The sequence below is a fragment of the Mustela putorius genome, unplaced genomic scaffold (assembly GCF_011764305.1).
Source record: "Mustela putorius furo isolate JIRA1106 unplaced genomic scaffold, ASM1176430v1.1 tig00003898_pilon_pilon_pilon, whole genome shotgun sequence".
In the NCBI taxonomy this organism is placed as follows: domain Eukaryota; kingdom Metazoa; phylum Chordata; class Mammalia; order Carnivora; family Mustelidae; genus Mustela; species Mustela putorius.
The window spans coordinates 7,443,632-7,468,982 of record NW_025422047.1 but is presented as its reverse complement, the minus strand read 5'-3'; the positions used below and the strand labels follow the sequence as shown (position 1 = coordinate 7,468,982).

Below are 25,351 nucleotides of genomic sequence, written 5' to 3'. Positions count from 1 at the left end.
TGTGACCTTTATTCTTCAATGACATGACCCCTGGTGATGAGGTGCTATCTTCACCCTATACCCACCTGGGGACCTGTTTCGGGGTCACTGGCCAGGGGAAGTCTGGCAACCCCAGCATTTCACACTGTCCAGGCAGGTAGCTCTGGCCATTGTAATCCCAAGAGGTCAACCCCAAGTTCTCATTCCCTCAGTCTCCTTTCCCCCTACTTTCCTGTCCTTTTTTGTTTATTGGCCTTAGCTCCTGCACGGCAAGGGCTAAGAGGGGCCCCCCAAAATAAATAGTGAGCCCCTCTGCACACACCCCCTCACACCTCCAACAAAGATGACAGGACACAGAGGAAAACGATCCTTTTCTAAATCAATACAATTTTTCAAATTTATTTTTTTCTTAAAGAAGTACTTCTAATCTCTGTCAAAAGGGAGGTGAGGAAAGGTCCCCCCTCCCTTGTAAACACTGAAATACAGATCTGAGAAACCAGGGTCGACACACACAAAAAGTGCATTTTACAAAATATCAACTAAAATATATTTTACATGAATTATGCTTCCATTGAAATTCTACCAGCTGCATTTTCAGGTTCGAAAAAATATTTCCACATCTAAGAGATTTCAAAAGCATTTTAAGTTCTGGGCAGCAGACCCTGCCTCTGGGGGAGGAGGGGCCTTGATCTCCTCTCCTGCTGAGTGAGGCTGAGCTCCTTGGCAGCAAGGGCCCAGCACCCTGGGAATGAGCAGGTTCCCAGGCTGGCTCTCTAAGCCCCCACAGCCACTCTCTGCCAACCTCTTTCACTGCCCCACGCCTTCCTCTGAACAGCTTATTCAATACTAGGGCACCCTAGTCCCTTCCCCAGGGTCTGGGATTGGGCTTTCCATGTGTAAATTCACCTCAGAAGCCTCTAGGCCTCCGCTAAGCCCACTGACCAATCAGGAGGAGCCTGTCTTCTCAGGGATAGCACAGGGCCTAGGGTTGCTGGGAGGGCCCTCAGGATTTGCTTCCACCTCCCTCTCCAGACCCAGCCTGACTGTCCTCACCCAGTGTCACCTGCTTAGCTGGAGCTGGGTCTGTGCCTGCCCCTTCCTAGGGAAAGAGAAGAACAGCTGCCCCCCTTGGCTCCTGCCCCCAGGGGTGTGCCCTGGGGAAGTGCTAACAGCAGGGCCCATACCACTCCATGCTGCTCTCCTCCTCCCCACCATGCTCTTCTTTGGTACAAATAGGATAGAACCAGACTGCTCCAACCCCCTCACAGAGAGCCCCCCAGGGGAGGTAGGAGGGGCCGGGGCCTAGTCCTGGCAAGGACAACAGGGAGTCCAGCCTCCTAACCTACCCTGGGGAACAGCTTGAGGTGAGAACAGGGCCCTTGGGCAACAGGAACAAACTAAAAATGCAGGTCCTTAGCTCCTAGAGTGAGTGGCCGCAGCTCAGCAGGTCTGTGGACTGATACAGTGTTGATTCTCGCAGGGATGTAAATTAGTGCAATCTACAAAAGACTAGGGTAAGGGGTGGCAGGGCAGGGGAGCCACAGCACTCCTTTGGTTTGATTCCAGGTGGGTGTGGCTTAAAGAGTCATGTATGAAGTTCTGCAAGAGGTTTCCTAGAACCTCCAAGTGTAAGGCAAGAGGAAAAGTCTTCAATAAATCAGGTAGCAATTTTCCTTGCCCCCTGCCCCCTAACCCCCTCTCAGCTCCCTTCTGCCCTCCCAGACGCGACAAACCCCATGTTGACCAGTTAGCTTCTGGGAAGCCAGACCTGCTGGATGACCCTCACCAGGAGGCAGACAGGAAGCTGACACCCACAAGTGTGCCACACCCATGACTGTGCAGCACTGGGTCACTTGTCCCAGCACTGTGGGGTACTCCAGGGGCAAAGGAGGAAGCCAGGGACAGGCCCCAAGTCTACAAAGGGGGAAGTCTACGCTCTGGAAGCCAGACTCTGGCTCTCTATGCCTCAAAGGAAGGAGCTTGGAGCTGTGCTAGAATCTGGGAGAGCCTGGTCCCAGGCCAATGGGGAAGCAGTGGGTCACAGTGGGTGAGGTAAAGCTGGCTCCCACTCCCCCCTCCAAAGGCCCAGGGGAGGCTAAAGCAGAGCCTTGTTGGGCCTTATTCCCGAAGGACTCTCCCCTCCCCCTGGGGGAGGCCCCCCTCAGGCCTGGCCCGACCTCGGGGAAGACTACTTCTTCAAGTCTCCTCCACCCAGGCAACCAGAGAGAGGCACCCAGGGTCAGGCTGACGGCTGTGATGCTTTCCTTCTACCCTGGCCTCCCCTTCCCTCCCGAGGGGCCCAGTACCCACAGGGGTCCCTGCCCTCCCCCCCACCCAAGAGAACCACAGGTCAGCAACCTCCAGCCCCCGTGGCCCCTTAGCCAAGTGCTGTGCTTCAAGCAGTGCCCCCTTCCCCGAGCCCCCCTGCCCGTGGGCAGCCCCAGTGTGGGCCCAAGCTACTGAGGGTTCTTGAGGATGCGACCGTGGCGGAAGTCATAGACGTGGCGGCAAAGAAAGACCAGCTCGGGGTCCGTGTCCTCGGGCACTGTGCGGTGTGGTGGGGTAGAGTAGTCTGCAGAGGGGGGCACCAGTGCTGTCTTTCGGCTGGGGAGGCCCTCGCCTCGGCGCTTGGCCATGGCACAGAATCTGCAGTGACACACGCCATTTGCTGGGTTTAGTGTGGACACCTCTGAAAGAAGATCAACCCCTTCCCCACCATGCCCAGGGAGCTGCGGCTTTGCCTCCATCCCTGTCCCCAGGCGCTCTGGCCTCTCTGCTGACCATTGCCCGTCCATCTTCTTGGGTACTGGGGGGAGCACATCTGCTGGGACCTCCCTCCCAACACCTGCCAATTCTCGACGCTTCTCTGCAGACAGTTCCGTAACCACCCCCAAATGCTGCCCCAAGCGCTCTGCCTCAGAGAAGAAACAATCTTTCTCTCTTCTATAAACATCAGACGGTAGAAGGCTGTGAGGTAGAACATTCTGGAAGGTCAGGCCCTGTGAAGGAGATCCTCCTGGGACTCTCAGACAGGCCCCTCAACAGCCCCGAGGAGTCTAAGGGAGAGGCTAGCCCAAGGGCCAGGGCAGCACCCACCTGCAGTACTCGGCAAAGGTCAGCACGTAGCATTTCTCCTCAATGCAGGCCACGCTGTTCTGGTCCTGATGTCTTGATGCAAAGACTTCATTCTGCAAAGGCTCAAGGAGAGAGAGAGGGACATTGGTACCAGGGTTGGAAGCACATTAACGCCTGAAGAAAGGCCAACATTAACTCTTCTGTTGGGCCTCCTGACCTGAGATAACTCCAGCTGGTGCCCAGAAGGCCAGGGAGCAGCCCCCGGATTTCAGCCTCCCTGCTCCTCACCTAGCGTCTACCAGATCCCATCAGACTCAGGAACAGCCTGCTCCAGCAAAACCCATCCCCTACCCCCATGTCATCAGCCTCCTGACCCCCACCCCTGGCTCAGGGGAGAAGGTAAGCGGTACTCATCTCCCCCATGAAACAACAAGTCCAGCAAGGGCAACGAAGCACAAAGGAGCCTCGGCTGGGGGCCGAGTGACCATACCCGCCAGCACTGCCTCTCCTCACACGCTGCCCAGTAGAGTGCCCAGGGTGTTCTAAGCCTTTTCTCTCCTCCCTCTCACGCCCCGGACAGCAGCAAAAGGGGCTAGATGTACAGCTCCACCTCCCCTTTCCTGGTGCCACAAGGAAACAGCCTCTTGCTCCCATTCTGGCATGCCCTTGGGGGATCTCCCTCCCTGCTGCCCCTCTCAAGGGAAAAGCTACCATTCCTTTGAAATGTAAAGTGGGGCAGTGCTGGGAAAACAGGCTAAAACTCAGGCCCATCTGTGGTGTCCAAGGTGACAATGACTTGACTGCCCTTGACGGCCTCCCCATACCATGTTCTTTGGTGCCACAACTTCTCCCTCTGCCCCCTCTGCCCTCCCTGTCATACTCGCCAGGCAACTCACCTCGTGCATGCTGGGACTGCGGCCTCCCTGTAAGTGCTCTGGTCTGTAATACCACAAGAGGCTCATCATCAGTTCTCCTAGGGGGACAGAAGAAGTAGTCAGGGCTTGAGCTGGTGACCTGAGAGTCATTCAGACAAGCAGGCAGGCTGGCAACCTGCCCAGGACGATCACCCAGGTTCGACGTCTGGGCCAATCCTACAGTCTCCAGCCGCCCAGATCCCCCACCTTGGGCCAAGCCTGGTGGATCAGGGCCCTGGAGTGCTGTCAGGCATGGTGGCAGAAAGGGCTCTGGGAGGCACGGACAGGTGAGGTGGGGGGACAGGTGCCCAGGTCCTGGTGGCTGGAAAGGTTAAAGAGCTGATCCGACCCCAGCCACAAGGCCATCTGCAGCCCTCCAAACAGACAGATGCCGGCTGAGTGGAAGGCAGCCTCCGTGCCAAGAACACAAGGAGATGAGTGCCAGGTGAGACTCCAGGCAGGGGGTACCTGATTCAGGGTTCTCCCAGAGGGCAGAGATCTTGGCCACGTAAGGTGTGGATGTCTTCCGTGGGCCTGACTTAAGGAGGACAGTGTCCCGGACTCGGATCGTCTCTCCATGCCGCTCCACCGCCTGGTAGCTCTTTCGGATGGCTGGTTCTGGTTCATCCTGAGCAACAACCAAGGACACAAACAAGCTCATGAGGAGTGGAGGAAGGAGGGGGCGAGAGGAAGACATTCTCTGTGCGCTTTCCTCCGAGCAAACCACTGAGGACGGGAAGCGACAAAAGCAGTTTGCATAGTGGCCTCTTCTCCCTAAGCCTGGCTTTCAGGGGCAGGATGGGGTGGGAGCTTCCCATGGTTGGAGAAAGGATAAAAAATAGGAACAGGGGTGGGAAAGTGGCCTAAAGCTTCTGGGGCTGCGCTGTGACCACCATACCCCAGCAGCCAATTCTCTCGCTCCAAGCCCCAGCACTGAGAAGGTCCTCAAACTTCCTATTGGGGCAGTTTGGTTTTGACCCTTAAACCACCACGGTGAAGTGGTGTGGCCCTGGCTAAATGACTTAATCCACCACTATACCTGTTTCCTCGTCTATAAAGTGAGGACACAAACACAGGATACACACCTCACAGGGTGGCGGTGAGGATGAGAGCGCCTTAGCTCCATCCAGTTTAATTGATACTCTTTTCATCAACCCCCATGCTCCTGGATCACTCCTTTCTCTCTATCTCTACTTTCCCTCTACATACACTTATCCAAAAAGCCCCCGGGAGAGTCCTCCATTTTATAATCCAGGACAGAAGAGGCCACACGCATGATCAAGGATGAGAGGTGAAGACACTGAAGATGGATTCCCTGAGAGTCAGTGACACAGACGGAGACCAGCAGCCGATCCTGACTGTGCACCCCCTCAACTCCCCAAGGCACGTGATCCCAGATCAGCCGGGGCTGGGGGAGCAGGCTGGGCCGGCATGATCAGCGCCCACAGTGTAAGTCAGCTAGAGTCCCTTGTCACTTCTTCAGAGAGGCCAAAGCCAAGGGTTCCTGAGATCCTCTCCTAGTAGGTCCTATGTCCCCCTGCCACCCTCCTTCTCACTTGGCACTCACCAAGACATAGACAGCCTTCTCACACGCAGCCCCAACAGGCACCCAGCCATTTGTGCGGCGGCGGCGGCGGCGGCGTGGGCGTGGGCGCTGGACCCGAGGCTGCTTGGGGTGGCTGGGCCTGCAGGCGGCCTTGCTTCTCGCCGTGTGCCTACAGCTGGAGCCTGTGCGCAGACCGGACTTGGAACCACTAGGAGGCTTGGCGCTCTGAGGGCATGCGCGGGCTACTGTCTGGGGCTCTGAGGTGGGTGTCTGAAGGTGGGGGACGGGCTCTGCTGCAGGTGGCACGCTGGGCACAGGGCATCCCAGGAGGGGGTGGGCAGGTGAGGCAGGGTGGCCGGCTTCCGGGAGGGGAAATTCCAACTGGCCTAGGGACCTGCAGCCTTCTGGGAAAAAAGGAGAGGGAGGTGAAGACAGGGAGGGATGAGCAGTAACCCCACTGGTGCCCCCACTTTCAAAGTCTGCTCCTGTCTTCATTCCAGGGGTCGCTGGGGTGGCAAGTGGAGTCAGGGGCCTTGAGGTGGACCATCAGAGTGACTGGCCAAGGGTGTTTCTTGCCCCTGGAGGCTGGCCATGGCCATCTCCATCTTCCTCACTGGCCTGAAAGAAGGGGTGCAATGGGAACAGTGTCTCTAGCTCTGACTTATTCTTCTTTAAGGCTCCCACAGTGCTTAGAAGCAGGGGGGCTGGGGTCAGCCCAGGATATGAACCCCAGACCTGCCACTCACTGGCTGTGTGACCTCAGGTAAGTTATGCTACCTCTCCGTGCCCTGCAATAGAAGGAGGGGTGGTAGCTATCATACAGGGGATCCTGGGTGTTTATCAATGTATTAACTCATTTCATCCTCACATCAATGCTATGAGCTAAGTACCATGACCCATTCTATAAATTAAGGAAACTGAGACACAGAGCAGTTCCTGGCTTGTCCCACAATCACGTGTCTAAGGAAGTAGGGGAGAACATTTCACTCCAGGCAGTCTGGCTCCAGGATCTGTACTCAATTACTTGCCATGTGGCCTCCCATATGTAAAGCGCTCAGAACAATACCCAGCACATGGTGCTTCCTGGGGTTCCAGGGTAAGGGGACAGGATCCTGGGTCCCACGGATTAGGTGTCTAGATGTGGGAGTGTGGTACAAAAAAAAGAAGGCAAAGCCCAAGCAGCAGCCTGATCTCATTTCTTAGAGCTCTAACTCACGCCAAAACCTGAAACAACCAGTCTGGCCAGAGTCAACTGGTCTATAAAGTTGTTTTATAGACCCCTACAAGAAGGGGTGTGGGGTGGTGGCAGGGAGAGCCCTGGTAAGGCCCAGCCTCTCACTTCATCAGCAGCAGGGCAGACCTGCCAGACAGGATGACTTTGGTCACCTCATTTCCACCCAGAAGCCAGGGACAGAGGCTGGAGAGGCATGTGAGGACACCCCTGCCAGTCTGGGGGAAGAGAGCCCTGTGGCGGGTGTCTCAGTGGCTGCACTGCAAGCCTCTCAGGTGTCTAGGCCTCACTAGGAAGGTAGACACCAAAGCCAAGGGCCCTGTTAGCATCCTGCCTGGGCCAGGGGACTCTGCCTGTCTGTTCCTGGAGGGTGCCCGCTCTTGTTAGCCCCCGACAAGGTGAGGCTATGTCTGGGTCCCACCTCTCCTTCAAGGCCTGTCTGGCCAGGGCGAAGGAGTCCTACTGCAGCTGGCACGGGGCCTGGCACCCACCAACCTTCCCATGAACACTGAGCTAGGCCAGCAGGCAGATGGAATGAGCTCCTGCAAAGCAGAATTCTAGCCCTCCTTGAAGGAGGCAGAAGGATCCAGGAATGACTTGGCAAAAGCCCTATTTTCAACATCCAACTTGCTACTCAAGAGTAGAAGAATGGGTGTCCCAACGGGGAGGGATGGGTGGCTCTCCCTACCCCTTCCCCTGCCATGATGCTACTATCTAAGCGCCAAGCTAAAAAAAATCTTACAGACAGTGGGGACAGAACAGAGCTAAGAGCTAAGGGACATGGGCCCCTTTTCTGGGACTACCCCACAGTCTGGGGTGTGAAACTGGGGGAGTCATCCCTTCCCAAAGTCCCCTACTTCCCACGCAGTAGCTAGACCTCAAGGAGCCCTACCCCCACTCCGTGGTCCACCCTATTGGGACTCCACATCTAAGTTCTTGGGACATCCCACAGCCAGGAAGTCTTACCTGCCGGAAAAGGCATTTTGTAGGGGCAGCCACCGCAGGTAGTGCCAATATGGGTAAGAGATGGCGGCAACACTTCACAGATGCTGTAGCCACTCACTCCAGTGTCCTCACTAGAGCAGTAGCGAGAGCCCCAGGGAGGGTGCTGGAAAGGGGTGCCGGCGGGCACTGAGCTCGGTGCCAAGAGAAGCCCCTCGTTAGGCGCAGCCACTGGGGACAACTTGCCCTCAGGAAGCATGGGACAGGGGGAGTAGCCTCCACACTGCAGCCCGTCTTGGCTGCAGTACAGGTAGAAGCTGCCTCCTGCGCTGAGCTCGGGCCGGCCGTACAGGCCGCTGTAGTGGGCAGGGTTGCCGGGCAGTGGCAGGGGGGACAGCTGAGGTGCAGGGAAGGAAGGCTGGTGCAGTTCCTGCTTGGGGGCAGGCGACTCCTCGCCTGGGCGCCCAGGCTCCGGCTTCAAGGCTGCCTGCCCACCCATCAGCAGGGGCAGGTGGGGGCGTAGCCCTAAGGGGCTCTCTAGAGCCTGGCTCAGGGGCCGGTAAGGCGGCTGGCTGGCTGGCCCACGAGGGGTGGCAGACGGCCACGGCTCCTCAGGGTGCCTCTGCCAGCCGAGCAGGCCTACAGCCTCCCCAGAGCCAGGGCCCTGCCGGGTCTTGGGATAGTTCTTGCTGTTGACCTTATTAGCCCACTTTGGCCTGGGAGCCCTCAACACTGGTGGCTCTGCGGCACGCCCATCTACTTCTGGATGGGCACGAGGTGGCCTCAAGGGAAGCTCCCGCTCCTGGCTCAGCTTCAGGAAGGCAGCCGCATTCAGGCTGGCCAGTCTCTTGGGCGCCGGGTCACCATCTCGACGGGTACCCTCATCTGGCGCTGGCTCTGGGGACAGGTCCCGACTTCCTCCTTCAAGGTCCCCGAGCCGGGGCCGCTTCTTGGAGGAGGCCCAGCCCCCAGTGGCCCGGTCCCGGTCCCGGCTGCGGTGAGGGTCACCCCCTCGGCTGCGACGGGTGCCTGCCAGGCTGCTGGCATCCTCCCGTTCCAGCAGCAGGTTGTTGAGGGCCTCTGCATTGAGGGAGGCCAGGCGCCTTTTGCGGGGCTGGGTGAGGCCGGTGTCCTCACTAGATGGGGCTGGGCTCGGGGGCTTGGGCAGGTCCGGGGGCAGCTCGTCGGCCTCATCTGCGCTCCGTGGACCAGCCACATTCTCCAGGCGGGTCAGCAGCACTTTGCAGGCCTTGGGCTTCTCAGCTACCAGCGGGCGCTTGCGCAGTGGGTAGTTCTTGCGGCGCCCCGTGAGGTGCCCTGGGCTCTCAGGCATGCCTGTCTCCACACTCTCTGCCCCCTGCTCCGTGCTGCTGCCTTCCATCTGTAGGGGCTCCCGGCGGCCAGCGGGGCCCGAACTCAGCATGGGAAGGGACTTCCTCCGTGTGTGTGTCATGGAGTACTCCCAATCTGCAGGGCAGAAGGTGGGCAATGAGACGAGCCCATCCTGAGCTGCCCGGCCTGCTTTCTCCTCTACAGCAGCCCGTCCAGTGTCACCCTCCCACCGCCCGCTTCGGTAACTCTAGCCTACCCTCACCCCATCCATCTACAGCCTGGATTTTCCCAAGACCTCTCTTCCAGAGTGCAAAGGTCCAGTGGGGTCAGGCTACCAACAGCTGTGCATGGGCTAGCTGCCCCATTCTTCTTTTAGCCTAGGGTCCTTCTTTGAACTAAGCCCATCAAGGGCCTATGGAAGGATGCAGACCACGGGGTCAGAAGACAGAAGGCTCTGGGGGCAAAGTGCTTAGTTCTCACTACCTGTCCTTCTCCCGCTAGATACTTGTCACAGGTCAGGAAGAGGCTCTGAAGACACCAGGCCAGGATGTGGCTGGGGTGGTGGGAGCCCATCTGTTCCTTTGACAATATTACCAACCCTTCCCCCATCTTGGGGCTTCTGAGATTGGCCACAGGAAGATAACAACAAGGACAGCGAGGAACTAAGGTGAAGAACCTGCCTGGTTGGCTGCAGAGGAAAGCAAAGTCCAGCCTGTGGGGACACCCTGCCTGGCACGTACAGCAGGGCAGCCATAAGCTGGGCCTTGCTGGAAAAACCCCTGAAGGGAAAGGCCTGGCTTTGAGGAGTGGACAGGGGAGGTCTCAGCCAGCCCCAGGGGCCAGCCCCACCTTGGTTCAGACGCTGGGGAAGGGCAGCCCAAACAGTGCCTGGGCCTAGAGAAGGGACGCCTATAAGGCGAGGGCCAGCATTCCTGGGTAGGAACACATACAAGACCGCCACCAGCCTCTAATAGTTAGGGAAATAAAGCAGCAAAGAGAAGAACTAACTGGAGACAAACCGATAAACCAGCCCAGGGCTGCCTTGCTGTCCTGTCCTACTTCTCAGGTCTCCCTCCTGGTAGGCAAGATGCCAGGCAGAGAAGAGGACTAAGGTGAGGGCGGGGGGAGGCTGTGGGGATGCATGGCAAGAAGCCCAAAACCCTGGGCAGAAAATGCCCATGACCAGGCAGCATCCCCTAACTTTGCTCAGCAAATACCCCGCAACATACCTGGGGCAGCCTGGGCCCCCGTCCTGAATGAGAGGCCAGAGCTGAGCTGTATCCTGGAAGCCGGCATGGCCAAGGCAATGCAGAACTGGCGGAGGGTGTGGGGGGTGGGGGTGTGTGAGGGGGGTGGAGGTGTCAGTGTCAGTGGTCACAGCCCACGGAGTTGTTCATTCCCTATCTACTCCCCAATCCAAAGCAAGGTGCTGCCAAATAAGGTGCCAGACAAGGCTCAGCCCTCCCAGGCACCCAGCAACCCCCTTCCCACCCAGCAGGCCCAGGCTTTCCAGTTCGATTTCCCCACTGCTATTGTTATTCATACTCCCTCTCCCCAAGAGGCTGGGAGCAGTCCCTGCTGGGCCAGGATTTAACCCTGAAAGCCCCAAGCCTGAGGGCTCCCAGGGATTACTGAGCCCTTCCCGGCTAGCTCCTGTGGCCTTGGGCCAATGGCTGGGGTCACTGGGTACCTTCTCTCCCCACACACACTGTACTAGTTGAGAAAGAGTGCTTGGAAAACCAGGCTAAGAGCATCGTGGGTGTCAGGCTCAGAAAGGAGTCGGAAAACTGGAAAAGGGAGGCACTGTGCCAGGCACTGCTCTGGCCACGTGCGGGGCCCTGCCACTGCCCAGAGACCAGGCTGGGGCAAGACAGAGGCAGAGGGGGCAAACCCATTCCTTCCCTGAAGCACAGACATTGAGCTCCTAAAAAATCCCAGGTGTCTGCTAGGCTCCCTAAGGGCCCCTCAACTTCCATGCAGGGTGGCCCCCCATCCCTGTTTGCTCAGCAGGCTTATTAGCAATGCCTCCTTTCACTCTGAAAAGCATCCTAGCCGTTTATAATCAACAGGCCCTTTTCGAAAACGCGGGGCACCCCTGTGCTAGAGGAGCCCAAACAAGAAGCACATCTGTATTTCCTAGGAAAGCCTAGGCCCAGCCCTTCCCCACCCCCAAAGGGCCTGGGGACAAGAGGATTCGGGAACAGACCGCACAGCTGAGCAAGAGCTGAGCAAGAGCTGCACAGCTGAGCAAGAGCCGAAGCCCCTCAACAGGCCCCAAGTTACCAGAGGAGTCAGACTGGGAATGGCTGGGGGCCAAGGCTGAGGTCACCTGGGCTTGTGGCCTTAAGGACACCAACACCAAGTACAGAGCAAGGAGGAGCCAGATGGGAAAGACAGTGAGCTTGGGGAGGTGCCTGCAAGCCTGGGAAGCAACAGAGCTCTTAGAGAGGGGACTGGCCTGCCCCACTCCCCCCCACCTCCCCAGTTTGCTAGTGGACCAGCTGCAAGGGAGGACTCTGGGATACCGGCCCCACCACCCCCCCCAGCCTCTCCCTCTCAACATGCAAAAGGTCTCAGCAGGGAGAGACTGGGAGAGGAGCCTGTCCCCAGAACTTGGGGATGTGTTCTCCTCAGTGTCTTACTCTCTCACCTCCCATTCAGCTCCCCAGTTCCACTGTCCCAGGATCCCAGGAAGCCTCTCAACCACAGGGCGCATGTCACCTTTCCAAATCAAGCCTGAAAGCCTGAGAGCCTCCTGCTGGCTTCCCCTGAACCCACCGAATCCCTTGTTACCAGCAAAAGAACTCCTGGCTATCACATGGTGCCTAAGGCAGCAGCGTCACTCACCGTCCTGAGGAGAGGCTGGGGACTCAGCTGCCAGCCTCCCGCACCCCAATCTGAGGAGAGCGAGTGTGAGTCATGCTCTGAAGCCGGGCTTGTGAGAACTTCAGCTGCAGTTTTTCCCTGGGGTGGGGCTGGGCAGAGGGGCACCCAGACTGACAGGCCCCTCTAACCTGCAGGGGTGGCCCAGCCCCACAAGGGAAGAAAACCCTGGAAAAGCAGGAGGCGTGGTTCCCATTCCAGCTCTGCCAATCCTCCTGCTGCCCTGTCCCCACGGGAGCCCAACCAGGAACTTCCCACCACTGCCAAGAGAGAAGGGGGCATGGACTCCTTCTCTGGGGAAGCCCTGTCCTCCCAGGCATGGGGAGTCTGGGTCCCCCAGAGAGAAGGTTCCAAAGACGGACTCCCCAGGGCCTATGACTACTCTCTTAGACTGTGTCAAGCTAGCCCGCACTGAAGAAAACCAGTCTGACTGTCCCCAGCTCCGATGAGCACAGAGCTAGCTGCCATGAAGGACAGTGACCGGCCAGTGTCCTCAGTGCCGAAGACCCAGCAAACAACAGGCTGAATCCCAAATCACAAGTGTACCCTAAAGATGGCAAACAAGCCATCACAGGCCCAGGCACTGTGGGTCATGCAATTGAGGGGGAGAGCAAGCCCAACACGCCCAGCTCAAGTGTCACTATCCTGCATCCCATGTCTGTCCAGGGTGCCTGATGCTGTTGCAGGGTGAGGCTCCTTAGCAGGAGTCCTCCCCATAGGAGCAGAAAGGGAGGGAGGACTTGCCTTTTGCCCTCAGCCTGCAAAAGCATCAGGCACCACACCCAAGGGGCTGTGGGCAAGGGAGGGTCAAAGGCCTGCAGGCACCATTGAAGGGAACACCAGTGGGTCAAGCCGAGATACTCCTGTAAGCAGGGGCTGCCCGGCGGCAGGAAGAGGTTGGCTACTGCTCTCTCTCTACCCCGTATTTACTCAGCTCTAGACTCTATACCCACCTGCATTCTTAGTGGTTCAGGACCCAGGGCTCTGCTCCACTACCCTTCCTGAAACCTTGATTACGCACTGCACGTCAAATTCTGCTTTTCCAACTTTTTGGTTTATTTTTCATAGGAGGAAAGTATGGGGAGGGAGGGAGTCCTAGGCAAAGGCAGACCAGGTGGTCATCTGGGTGAGGGTCAGGAAGGGCCCTGACCCAAGCCACCTCCCTCCAATGATACCCAAAGTCACACAACTGATACTGAGTTAAGCACTGCCTTCCTTTGCACGCTCTCTTGGCATAACTTCCCCCAAAAGGATGAGATTTTCATGAGCACTGGGTTTCTTCAATCTCCTATCAGAAGAAATGCAGCAAGAGCACAAAGGCAGGCTCCTGTTCATTTAAATGTAGCTAGTGCTACTACATGGAGTAACAGGTGAAGCTGATGAAATGTCTTATGCTAAAGGCAGGTTCAGTCACAGCTGGCCTCTCTTGAATCCCCCATTGCTGGTAAACTGGAAGGCAGCAAACCTTTGAGGGAGGCAGCCCGGGTTTGCATGCCAGCTCTGCCCCTGCTAAACAACTTACTTAGCTTCCCTGAACTTCAGATTCCTCATCTCAAATGGATACATCAGAAGAACCTTCTGGTGGTGAGGATGACACGAGTCTCTGGGCGGTGGGCCAGCATACGCCTCCACCTGGCCTTCCAGACCCACAGAAAGAGGAGGGCAATCTGCCCTTGGCTTGGCCCCAGGGGTTCCCCACATCAGGGCCCGGAGCTGTGTGGGCTGTGACAAACCCGAAAACCCAGCCTGCACCTGAACTCTGCTCAACTTCTAGTCTACCACACAAGTGTCAACCTGGGGGACGGATGGAGACACTGGGGAGACTCGTGGGGGGCTCTGTTTATAACACAAGTGGACAGGGGCAGAAACTGTACCCCACCAAACCCCGACCAACTGCTCCATGCCTCTGGGAAACACTCAACTGGATAGTGAAAGGCCCAGGGGATGGGCTCAGGAGGCGTGAGTTCACCAGCTCCCGCCATCAGACTGCTGTTTCAGCATGAGCACCCACAGAGAGCAGAAGCACCAGAGCCCCCGGGGGCCTGCCCTCAAAGAGAAAGCAGTGGCCTTGGTCACCGGCCTCACCTCCCCAGCTGTGGGCACCCAATTCACTCCGCAGTCAGGCTGGGGTCCTACAACACTTGCGCAGGTAGCACCCACCCACCAGAAGGAACTGGCCCAACCCGTCTGGAAACAGCTTGTTTTATAGACTGCCTTCAGGTCATCTGAGGAGTTGGGCCCGCCCTTAGCAGCACCCAGCCTATCCACAGCCCATCAGACCACCTACTCCTCACACTTCACACCAGAGGCTCCCAGGAGCCCAGAAAGGTGGCAGCAGCCTAGCAGCAAAGGTCACCCTCCTCCCCTGCATCTGGTACCTCCGCCAACCCAGCCCAGCCCCCGGCCCCCATCTTGGCTGCTCCTACGTGCTGTGACCATCCCAGCAGGAGGGATCCCCACAGATCCCCCCACAACTGTACCCAAGTACCCAGGACCCCCACTTACTTCTGGCTTCAGACACAAAGCCAGACAGCCTGCCTCTTGTTACTGTAAAGGAACACAAATCTCAATGGGGAGGAAGGGGAGTTCAGAGTCGAACTACAAAGGGACCCTCCAATTTTATACGAGGATTGCAATTAAGTACAGGAATATAGTTAACAGTAGAGCTGAAGGAATCTCCTCACTAGAAATTGCCAGCACCCTGGTTGCAGGGTGAGCCCTTCCTTCAGGTAGGGGCTGACAGTGAAAGAGGCAGTGTACCACTAGGACCTGGAAGTCAACAGACACACGTGGACCACCGAACGGGGATGCTGGGCAGAGAGCACCGTATTTCAGTCACACCTCCGTGCTCTGCTTTAAGAAACCCTGACCTGGCAAATCAGAAGGTCATCACACGCGATTCAAAAGTGTGGTTTTTCTAGAGGGTTTCCTTAAAGGCACAGGTACCCACTCAAGGCGATGTGCCTGCCTCAGCCTCTTCCCGGGCCATGCCCCCCACGCACACAAGGTGGTCCCGAATCTACAGGTGCCAGTCCAGCTAAGCCAGAGCCCCTACTGCTCGTTCCCAGGCACAAGGCATCTCTTGGGACCTTCCTTCCTCACTTAGCCAATGCTGGCCAGCCTCTCACTGGGGCTCCAAAGAACTTATGTGAGACCCGCTGCCACTCCGCGCTGCTGCTAACCCTGAGTGGGGCTGGTTAACAGCCTGAGCTTCCCTGAGCCCTGGTATCCTTGTCTACACAACAAAGCCATCAAGAGGATCAAGTTAAATGAGAAGTGTGCCCAGCAGGATGCCTGGGATACACCAGGTGCTCCTACCAGCTTATTCCTTTCTGCTGTATCAAGTATTCGGCTAAATGCAGAAGAAAACCACCAAAGAGATGAAGAAATTGGGGCTTAGACTGGTAGGAAAAAAGAGGACAAGACAATGTGACTGTAACAGGGTGCATGGGGCTTGGAGTGGGAGCTCTGGCTCACAGCGACTTCACGGAGGGCAAATCAGAGCTGGGCCTGCTTCCTGCTGGGCGTAGTGAGGGAACAGGAGCCTGGGAACTTTGCTTCAGAAATGTCCGGATGTAGGAAGCAGCAAGAGACCAAAGCTGAAGTCTCGAGGCAGAAGACAAATGCAACTGTTCCCAGACTCACCTTAAGGAGCTCCCTGTAGGATTCCTCCAGTCTGGGGAAAAGAGAATCCCAGGCTAAGGCTCCCTCACATGTTCCTACGCAGACCCCACAGTGGCCAGGCTCGGCCAGGAGCACAGCTGCTCCTAGAGCAGGACTCGTTTGCTCCGGGGCCGTGAATAGTGGGGGAGATATCAAATAGGAATGGAGACAGGGCCCCCCAGAGCTCACCAACAGGCCCTCTGCAAAACCAACAGGAAATGTCACGCTACTGATACACAATTCTTCAAAAAAATACGCCAACTAGAGCTCACCAGCCTGCTCTGGGTACCTGCCCAGGAGGGCAAAGGATATATGTTGATTCAACCATCAGGACACTCCAGGAACCAACAACTTAGATTGCTAAGATGGTCTGCCAAGCCTGGAAGTGCTGTCTCTCGTCCTGAACAGAAGAAACAGGCTGGCCAGGCAAAGCTGGAGGCTCTGCCCTCAGACTCTCCACTGGGGTGCTCAGCCCCAAAGAACAAGACCCAAAACAGGGCCTTCCTAACACTCCACCAGCACAGTGAGAACCATGAGGCCAACCCTCCTAGACCCAACACAAATACCCTCACAGGTAACTAATTAACTAAGTGATTAGTGACACCCTCATTAGGATGCAAGCTCCATGGGGACAGGTGGGCTCTGCCTACCTTAGCACTAAATCTCACCCCCAGAGCTTAATAAGAGCTCGAGGAATGAACTGAGATCTGGCTGCCCACCTGCTCCACCCCATTCAACACTTCTATTCTAGACTGATGGCATCACTTGGGAACTCTGACCTTCCCCCCAAAAAAAAACTCTCCCCCATTCCCTGGAGTCCGGAGCACTGTGCCTCTTCAGTGTGATCAACAGTTCAATAGGGCTACTTCAGGGAAACCTCTATTTACAGAGCACAACCCTCGTCCACTACCACCCTATTCCTTCTCTCCCCAAGCTTGCCCAGCTCTGTATCAAGAAGATACTCCTCTCGTTCCACTTCTCGTTCCAAAGCATTAAGCAGTTGAGGACAGTACTAGAGGCACACTTGTATCAAGACAAAGAGAGTCACAGACATGCAGGTGAACTCAGCAGCAGAGAACTAGCATTATCAGGCCTCAAATCTCCTAAGTGTGCAGAGTAGGGAATTGATTCACTGCTGAAGCTTCTAGTCGAACAGGATGGCTAACGTTTGTCAAGTGCTCACTACTTGCCCAGCACCACCCTAAATGTGAAATGTTCACTCTCATTTATCCTCACAACTGCCTCACGAGGGGGTTGTTACCATCTCATCCAAATGAGGAGAAAACAGGTACAGAGGGGTTAAAGAACTTGCCCACACTCCCCGGGTGTGCACGGTGGGGGCGGGGCATCTGGTGTCTGTCCCAGAGCCGACACCCCTGCTGCAACCCAGGACAGCTTGCTGGCTCACAGACCAACATTCGAGATAAACCTGCACAGTCTATTTCACATTTTCTGTGTTGTTTTCATTGCTGGTATTAACACCTTAGTCATTTTCCCTGACTTTTCACCACAAAGGAACCAAAGATGTACTCCAATGAAATGGCAGCGGCCGGCCGGCCAGGGAACATCCACATACTTTTACAGATTTGTTTCTACAGCAAAATCTGCTCAAAGTCCCCAGTCAACTCTGGGAAGAAATCCATTTCATATCCTAGGAAGGGGAAAAGGGCTTTGAAAAGATGTAGCCTTCATTTTACAATAAATACAAAAGAGAGGGCTCCAGACATCCCCCACACATCTCACCACATCTCCCGAACCAGATGCAATCTCCCTCCAGCCCGAACTGCAACGCGGACTGAAGTCTGGTCATCGCACGCGGACTGAACAGCCATCTTAATAGTCAAAGATGTATTAACTGTCCCATGGCTAGCTCTCTTGGGGCTGATAAATCTAAGTCCTTCCAATTTTTTCTGAAGATCATGTCTTACAGTCATTTAATCCACTCTATAATTCCTCTCTGTTCTGTGGAATCTGTGTGAACCCCCCTCCAGGCACGTGGCAGGAGGGCCTGCCAACTCTGATTCTAGTAGGAATGGGACTCCATCTTCCCTTCTGGCATCCCTGTCAGGGTATCCTGGCATCAAACAGCACCCTAACACCTTTCCCATGATTTCTACAAAGATCCTCTCAATGCTAATAATTCACCTCTAAACCACCTGGCCAGATGAGAATGTGATTAACAAACTGAATAGCCCTCCCTCCCCCGCCCCATTTTAGACAGGGGGGCTCAAGGTGGGGGGTGGGCAAGGGTGGGCCACCCCTCTCCTCTGCAGGCAGGAAACTGAAAGAGCCACATTGGGGGTGGGGGTGGGGGGAGCGTCAAACCGGGACCAGAGATGGAAAGGAAGGAGCAGCAGCCAACACCACTCCCGGTGAGGTCCTCGGGTCCCAAAAGGCAGAAGCATACCCTATAGTCCTACCTCCTCAACCAAGGGCGGGAGGATCAAAGCACCACCACCACCCCCTCCCCGAAAAGAAACGTATGTGAGAAAAAAAAGATGGAGACACCAAATTCCTGCCTGGCACTGATCCCATTAACTAAGAGAAGTCACTTACCATTTTCTCCCATTCAGGTAAATTGGTCACCTGGCCTTGGAAAAAAATTCCCATTTCAAATCTCAGGAAGGCTCAGAGACAAACCCATTCATTTATTCCTGGTGGATCGGGCCTGTGGAGGCTCTCAAGGACACTGTTTTTTGTTTTTTTGTAGGACGCTGAGTCAGGTGAATACCCAACCATCCTCTGCAGGTGTCTCCCACCAGGAAAAACGGAATCTGGATGAAAAATCTTTCTTGGGACACAATACAAAGTCCTGGACATGACTTTGCCCTGAGGCAAGCTCAGCAAACCCTTAGTCCTCTGGTCCCAAGCGGCTCCAGCATATCACCTTGGGCAGGGTACCAATTCCACCACTGGAAGCCCAGGGCTGGATGCCACTGCTCAGCTGGGCAAAGCCATGGGGGAGACTGGAGCTCAGTGGAGCTGAGGGGGCCTGTCCGGCCAGCCGTCTGGCCCAGAGCAGGCCTCTGACGCTGCCACCGCCAGGGCTCTTCCTCCTCCTCCCTGTTAGCAGGTTTACTGCTCATTAGTGGTAGTACCAGGAGGTGGGCAGGGGAAACATAAAGGAGCTGAAATTCAAGCCGGCCCATTTTATTCCGGTGAGGTGCCTCCCATAAAACCAGGCAGGATTTCATCCACCAAGATCTCCCTGGCCCCCTGACCTGGGGAGGTCGAAGCAGCCCAGAGTGTGAGGCGCTGCAGAATCTCAGGGCCTAGGCCATCAGGAGCCTCAGGTTCTCATCTTCACGGACTCTTGAATACTCTCTGTATTTTCTGTTTTTTCAAAGTTAACAGGCATTCTAGCCATGAGCTGGCCCATCGAGTCAAGGCCATGGACCCACAGAGCAGGAGCGCTGGGGCAGCACTCGGTGTGTCGAACCCAGCACTCTCCTTGTCCCTCCGAAGTCCCCCACACAATGGCAAGTTCACAAAGGAAGTGAGTCTTGCCAGACTGAGCTAGCAAATTCCCATAAATACTTGGGCCTGGGTAGTACTGCTTATGTAAAATGCTTCCCCATTGAGAGATGCTGCTTTATTTACATTCTTCACAACCCATTCATAAAAAGGAGGCCCTTTAATGTTGGGGCTGTTCATATAATGCTCCATAAACCCAGCAGCTTCGGCTGGCAGCCTCAGTTCAACACAGGCTACTTCTCAACTCCAGAGGCTTTTTCCCTTAAGATTTTTTTTTTTCCTTTCATGACTCACCTTGCGACAGGGCACTGAGGCCAGATGTTGCCGAAGCAAGGCCAAAAGGAGTAAGGACAGATAAAATGAAAACACACAAGTCCTCCCGAATGCTGGGATAGAGAGGTGGGAAGAGACGAAAATCAATAAACTGAAAATCCCCATACGACTTCAATATGAACTATGTATGCTGGGAGGTTGAATTCCTTCCAGGTTTACTGAAACTTCCTTTATGGATGTCAAAACCATCCCCAACTTTCACCTCTACCCAGCAAAGAGAAGGTATGGAAGGAATTTTTTTTAACCCTAAAAGAAAAGAAAGCTGTGGGCTCACTGTGGTCTTTAATTCGCATTGCAGATAAAGTAATTTTCTCTGCTTTCTCACAGACATGTTCCAGGGACTGCTAGATCTAAGAAGGGCACCACTGGCTCAGGGTAATGAAACTCAGGAAGACCCCAGAAAGAGAGGAAGGACTGAGTTCTAGGACACACAGCCAAACAACCTGAGCAGCTGAGGAGAGAGCCCAGGAGATGCATTCTTAGGTAGTCTGTCTCCTGCCACAGGAGAAGCAAGGAGGAGAGAAGTAGTAGGGATTTTTTTTTAATTGACGGGAGCGGTCTGCATTGCCATGGCAACTGTGAGGGGTGGCCTTCCCGCTTGGAAGGGAAATGCTGGCCCATTAATCATCAAACTGGGGCACAAAAGGGAGGTTTGGGGGAAAGGGGATGGATGCAGAATTTATTTTTTCACTGTCTAGACTCAAACCAGTCACCAGTTCTTGTTCCCATTTCCCGATGGTCCAAGGTTTGATGGTAAACAAGAACGGAAGTTCCAAGAAAGCTGGGATCATAGCTTTCCCTTCAATGGGATAGGTCTGATACGAGGCTGATCATGCTCCGATGTCAGTGATAAACACCTTCTCCCATGCCAGTCCCAAAAGTCCTGTCCAGTGGCCGGACCCAGGAATCTTATTCTTTTCTGTTCTCAAAACTGTATTCTCCCTCATTTACACCCAGGATTGCGAAGAGATAAAACATATGGATTCATTTAGCATGGACAACAAGGAAAATTGCATAAGAGCAGCAAAGCCGGGTGGAGAGAATGGCCTGGTGGGATAGGAGGAAAACAGGATTACAGCTCTTTTCCAATTCACGTCTATATGGTGTCATGTGAGCAATCCACAGGACAGAACTCTCCATCAGCCGGAGTATCAGAAACAACAGCTAAATTTCAATTGTTCCCCAAGCGAAAGCATCCCAAACATGCCCTATTTATGTGCCTTTGACAGAAAAGGTTGGAAACCACCAAGGACTCCATACTGAGCATTTCTTTGGAAGAAGGGAAGGTTTCCCCTGTTCCCAATCTACTAAGTAGCCAACTGCATTATTTCATTCAACATAACAGCATGCAGAGCAGTATATCAGAAATCCCATAATATTCTCTCTCTCTCCCTCTCTCTCTCTCACACACACACCGCTTTAACACTTATACTATCCCTTCTTTAAGAAACTATCAACCTACAAAACCACTCGAGAAGATATCATGTTATAAAACCCAGGGTCACAATCTCAGAGGCAAGCAATGCTGGCCTGGAGTGGCCCGAGTGACAGCAAAACAAAGATGAGTAGGGTTCAGAAGGAGAGAAAGGCAAGAGGCTCCTCACTGGGGACAACTAGAGAAAGCAGCAGAAGCAATGATGCGGGGAGATCACTGTGCCCGGCCAGGAGAGAGCTGAGGGGATCGTCTAGGGTCAGGCTGCAGGAAAAGAAGAACCACTGGAAGTATGTGGACAGGGGAATGACATGGGAGAAGGAGTGCTCTGGGAAGAATCGTCTAGCAGCTGTGTACAGACTGATCAGAAGGGCCAGAGGAAGCAGGAGGGAAAAGGTGGCCGGCCAGGTCAGGACAACACAGGCCTGCTGCATGGGGACAGCAGAGCAACAGAAAGGAAGGGAAGGAAAGAGATACAAAAAACAGAGAAACTCTTCACTGGAGCAAACTCTCCAGAGCAAACCGTCCTGAACACCTGACCAGACTGACAGGTAAGAGCCTGTCAAACAGGGAAACACTGTTCGGCAATTTCCCTTTATATTCTAGTGGCCAGACCAGGTCACCCCCTTCTGACTGCCACCAAAAGAAATCATATACTGTGTAGCCCTAAAGGAGACAAGGCCTTGGAATTCTTCATCGTTCTCCAATGTCTCTTAGACATACAATTAAATCTTCCCAGAACAAACGTGAATCTCCAGCATGAGATAATACCTCCCTTTCCCACAAGCCTCAACTCCACCCAGGCTGGGTTCTAGACCCTTCTGAGGAGGGGTTCAGAGGGTGGCTGTGAATTAATTCTATGTCCGCACTAAGCAGGAGTGACAAGCAACTCTCCCCGGATGGGATTACAGCTAACCTCAGTTGGGAGAAGCTCCTAACCCAACAGCTACCTGAGGTGGGACTTGAACCCAGAATCTCAGCAAAAGTGGACAATCAGAACAGCTTCAATCTCCCTGTCTTTGTGATCCCAACTCTTCACAGAGGTATATGATCCCATGAGGAGCCCTGAGTTCTGGGTGGGTTTTCACAAGTGGAAAACAGCATCCAGCTTAGAAATGATCACTGGTGGGGATACAGGCACTCAAGAGCTTAAGCCACTGGCTCCCAAGTGTCCTCTAGCCAGCCAAGCACAGTGGTATCCCTCCAGGACAGGATATGTGCTGGGCCCTTTTCTCCTTTTTTCAGAAGACATGGGAGTGGAGAGGCTGGTGGGACAGTCTCTTAGGTGGCACAAAGGAAAAAGACTGGAAACCTTTTCATTTAATCATTAAATTCCAGCTTCTCATTACCCTTTGTGGGTACCTTCTTGGCTAAGAAGAAAAGTGCCGAAAACAGTTGTGGATGGGTTGCTGTAGCACATTTGTGGGGTATCTCCTAGTCTCCAATCCAACAGGTCTGTCCTCTTAAGACTGTCGACAATGGGCGACTAGATGTCCCAGGTGGGACTAAACCTCTCTCATGGGCAGACTCTGCCTGCTGAAACCCCTCATTCCTAGCAGGCTCTAGAGTGGCTCATCAAACTGTCGCCACCGGCCAGGCCCACTATGTGCACAACCCCACCTCTGGCTCTCGGCTCCAGCCGTGTCGACCCCACTCTTCCCAGAACCGGGAGGTGATCTGCGGTTGGAGCGGTGAGCCACTGTCGCAGCTTCTCCCAGCGGGCACCCTGGCCCCCCGCAATCCCTGGGGCAGAGTCCGGCCCTGCCGCCCGTCCCTCGGGGTGGGTGGCTCGGACCTGCTCCCCTCCCCGACGCCACCACCTGCGCCCGCTCAGGCGCCGCCTTTGTCCGGCGCTTCACCGCGGAGCGGGCCCCTCGGGCCCGACCTGACCTAGCCCCCCGCCCCGGAGAAGAGGCAGAGAGGCGGACTGGGCCAGACCAGGCCGGGCCGCGAGCATGGGGTCCCGCTGTCACTTGGAGGCGGTCTGACAACTTCGATTCCCCCCGCCCCACCTCGGACTCGGCCGCCGCTCCGCACGGTCTCCGCCGGGCCTCCCGCGGCCCACACTCGCTTCTCGAACCGGTTCCCTTCCGTCTTCGGCGCCTCCCTTCCTTCCAGCCCGATAGGGTCGGGTCTACACTACCCCCGGCTCCGGTGTGGCCCCCAGCCCCAGCCCCCCACCCAGCAATAACCGGTCAGCTCCCAGCGCAGGAGGGCGCCCCCCACCCTGAGCGGGCGATCCCGCGGCGCCGCCCCCGGCCGCGGCCCCTTGCCTCCGGGACCGCGATGGGGGGGGAGGGGGCGCGGCGGGGGGGGGGGGGGGCCTTGCCGCCCGCGCACTCAGAGGCGAGCCCGCTCCACCGCGGCGAGGAGACGACCGGCGTCCTCCCGCCCTCCGCGGCCCGGGACGCCCGCGCCGCCGCCGCCCGGCCAAGCTGCCCCCCTGCGGCCGCCACCCACCCCGCCCCCAGCCTGAGAGGCGGGCGGCCCCCGGGGGCTGTCACCTCGAGGCGCGCTGCGCTCCCCGATGGCGGGACCGCGGCGCCGGACCCGGAGGGAGGGAGGCGGCGCGAGCAAGCGAGCGGCCGCACCTGCTTCGCGTCGTCCGTCCGTCCGTCCCTTCCCGGGCTGGCGGGGGCGGCGGCGCGGCGCGCTCGGTGGGGCGCGCTGACGGGCGGCCGGTTCTCTCCCCTCCACTCGTCTACCTCCCTTGCTCGCTCCCTCTCGCCTGTTCGTGTCTTTACCCCCACCTCCTCGACCCTGGCCCCTAGCTCACCCGGACAGCGGCGCGGACGGCGCGGCTCTGGGCGCCCGCAGGCCCCGGCCGGGCTGGAATCCGGCGGCTGGAACCCCCCGGGGGCGCTCAATTCCCGGGCTCCACGCTGCTGCGTCAGCGCCTCCTCCTGGGGGCCGGGGCCGGGCGGGCGGAGCGGGGGCCGCGGCCGGGCGGGGCCGTCGAGGGGGCGGGAGCGCCTGGCCGGGGCGGGCGGACCGCGGGGGCCGGACGGGCGGGGCAGGCAGCCGGACGGGCGGGCGGCGGGGGCCGGGCTCCGGGATCCGCTACGCCGCTCGCGGTTCCCCCACAAACTCCCCGAGAGCGGAGCCTCCGCCGCCCTCCTTCCTGCTTCCTCGTCCCCAGCCAATCAGCAGCGCGCCCCTCGGCCAGCTCCGCCAATCAGCCGCCCCGCCCTGCGCTGGCCCCGCCAGCCAATCCGGCCCTCGGCTCCCCCTCCCGGTCTCCGACCAATCAGAACCGTGGGTCGGTCGTCCCAACGCAGGGGGCAGCACGAGGCGGCCGGGGGAGGCGGTGCGGGGAGTGGTGGGGCCTGGGGGGAGGGGTACGGTGCCAAGGGTGGTGGCGGGGGGTGGTTTTCTTTGCCGGCTTCTTGGATTTTCTCTTCGGCTGCAGAGCCGGAGCCGGTATCCCATGGTGACCCGACCCTGGAGCCCCAATCCCCCAGCTGCTACCCCACCCCCCGAGAAATCTCTCGCCCCCGCCCTGGCCATCACCCCTCTACATCCCCTTTCCCCCCTTCTCCTCCTTAGCACCCACTGTAGAAAACTGCGGGCCGAGAAACACCCCACCCTCGCCAGCGGCTGCTGCCCCCAGGGCAAAGCCTCGGGAAGACCAGCCGAAAAATCAAGCCAGAACAACCCCCCTTTCCTGCAGAAAGGGCCCCAGACTCCAGCGAAAGGGCCCCGACTGCTGAAAAGCCCCTCCCGCCCTTGCCTCATCTTTCCGACTTCCCTGCCTGCCACGTCTCCTTTCCTTTCAAGCAAGGTCGGTCCTAGCTCGGTAACCCCTCACCCGCATCTCTTTTTCCTCTTTCTCCCCTTCACCTACCGCCCCCCCACTCCAGCTCCTAATTCACCTCTCAGAAGCAGTGTGTGGAACCCTCATCCATTCCCAGCTGACAGCAGAGCCTGGTCTGTGAGTCCTTGACACCCACACACCCTCTTCCACCACCGCGGGCAACATCTGAGCTCTCCGGGGGAGGGGGGAGGGGGCGGGCAGCCTGACAGCCCCGGCTGGACTCCCTCCCCGGCGTCCCCAAGCCAGGATGGGACCAAGCTTGGTCACTTACCTGGCTTCCCCCTAGACCCCGAACGCTGTGGCTCCGTCTCACACCCACAGACGTGCCTTTCCAAGCCCAAGCACGCTCGCGGGGTCAGCGGGGTGGGTGGGCACAGCAGGCTGAGGTCACACGGAGGTGTGGGAGGTCCCTGGGAGGTGCGGGAAGGGCTGTGTCTTGGGCAGCTGGTGTCGCCTGAGTCCGCACAGGGCTTCACTTCAGTGAGCGCTGCCTGGGCACATAGTAGGTTCTTGAGAAATGCTGAGTCCACCCCAGAACAAAGCCTCATTCCCAATTCAGGCGGGGGAGGGGACGTTTGGGAGGTAAAAGGAGCAGCAGCAAAGACGGTAGTGTCAAGTCACCAGAGCGCTGGGAGCAGCCCAGGGAGGGGCTGGGCTGAGGACCGCTTCTGGCAGAGAAGCACCCCGAGTGCTGGGGCAGCCTGGGCTTACGGAGAAAGCCAGCCTCAGAGTG

At 56.9% G+C, this 25,351-nt stretch overlaps 1 protein-coding gene across 4 annotated transcripts; it reads right to left on the bottom strand.

Annotated features, from left to right (window-relative positions):
- Nucleotides 1-346: 346 nt before the first annotated feature.
- On the bottom strand, nt 347-24,701 carry BAHD1 (bromo adjacent homology domain containing 1). Of its 4 annotated transcripts, none has more exons than XM_004751102.3 (7): nt 24,677-24,701; nt 7,712-9,154; nt 5,536-5,918; nt 4,437-4,596; nt 3,951-4,027; nt 3,076-3,176; nt 347-2,625 (listed from the first exon to the last, which is right to left on the bottom strand). In XM_004751102.3, the coding sequence occupies exons 2-7, from the start codon at nt 9,138-9,140 to the stop codon at nt 2,436-2,438; spliced, it is 2,340 nt and encodes a 779-aa protein (XP_004751159.1). In that variant the 5' UTR covers nt 9,141-9,154; nt 24,677-24,701; the 3' UTR covers nt 347-2,435. The 4 variants fall into 4 exon arrangements, with proteins under 4 accessions (XP_004751159.1, XP_044923564.1, XP_004751160.2 ...); XM_045067629.1 differs by lacking the exon at nt 24,677-24,701 and adding an exon at nt 23,581-23,898; XM_004751103.3 differs by lacking the exon at nt 24,677-24,701 and adding an exon at nt 10,249-22,978 and having other exon boundaries at nt 5,536-5,915.
- Between the last annotated feature and the right edge of the window lie 650 nt (nt 24,702-25,351).

Excerpts from the sequence above, each read along its gene's own strand:
- BAHD1 (XM_004751103.3), bottom strand. The coding sequence starts at position 10,315 with ATGCCGGCTTCCAGGATACAGCTCAGCTCTGGCCTCTCATTCAGGACG. Across the intron at positions 9,155-10,248 it reads GGGGGCCCAGGCTGCCCCAG|ATTGGGAGTACTCCATGACA; the intron begins GTATGTTGCGGG and ends TCTGCCCTGCAG. Across the intron at positions 2,626-3,075 it reads ACCTTTGCCGAGTACTGCAG|ATTCTGTGCCATGGCCAAGC; the intron begins GTGGGTGCTGCC and ends GTGTCACTGCAG.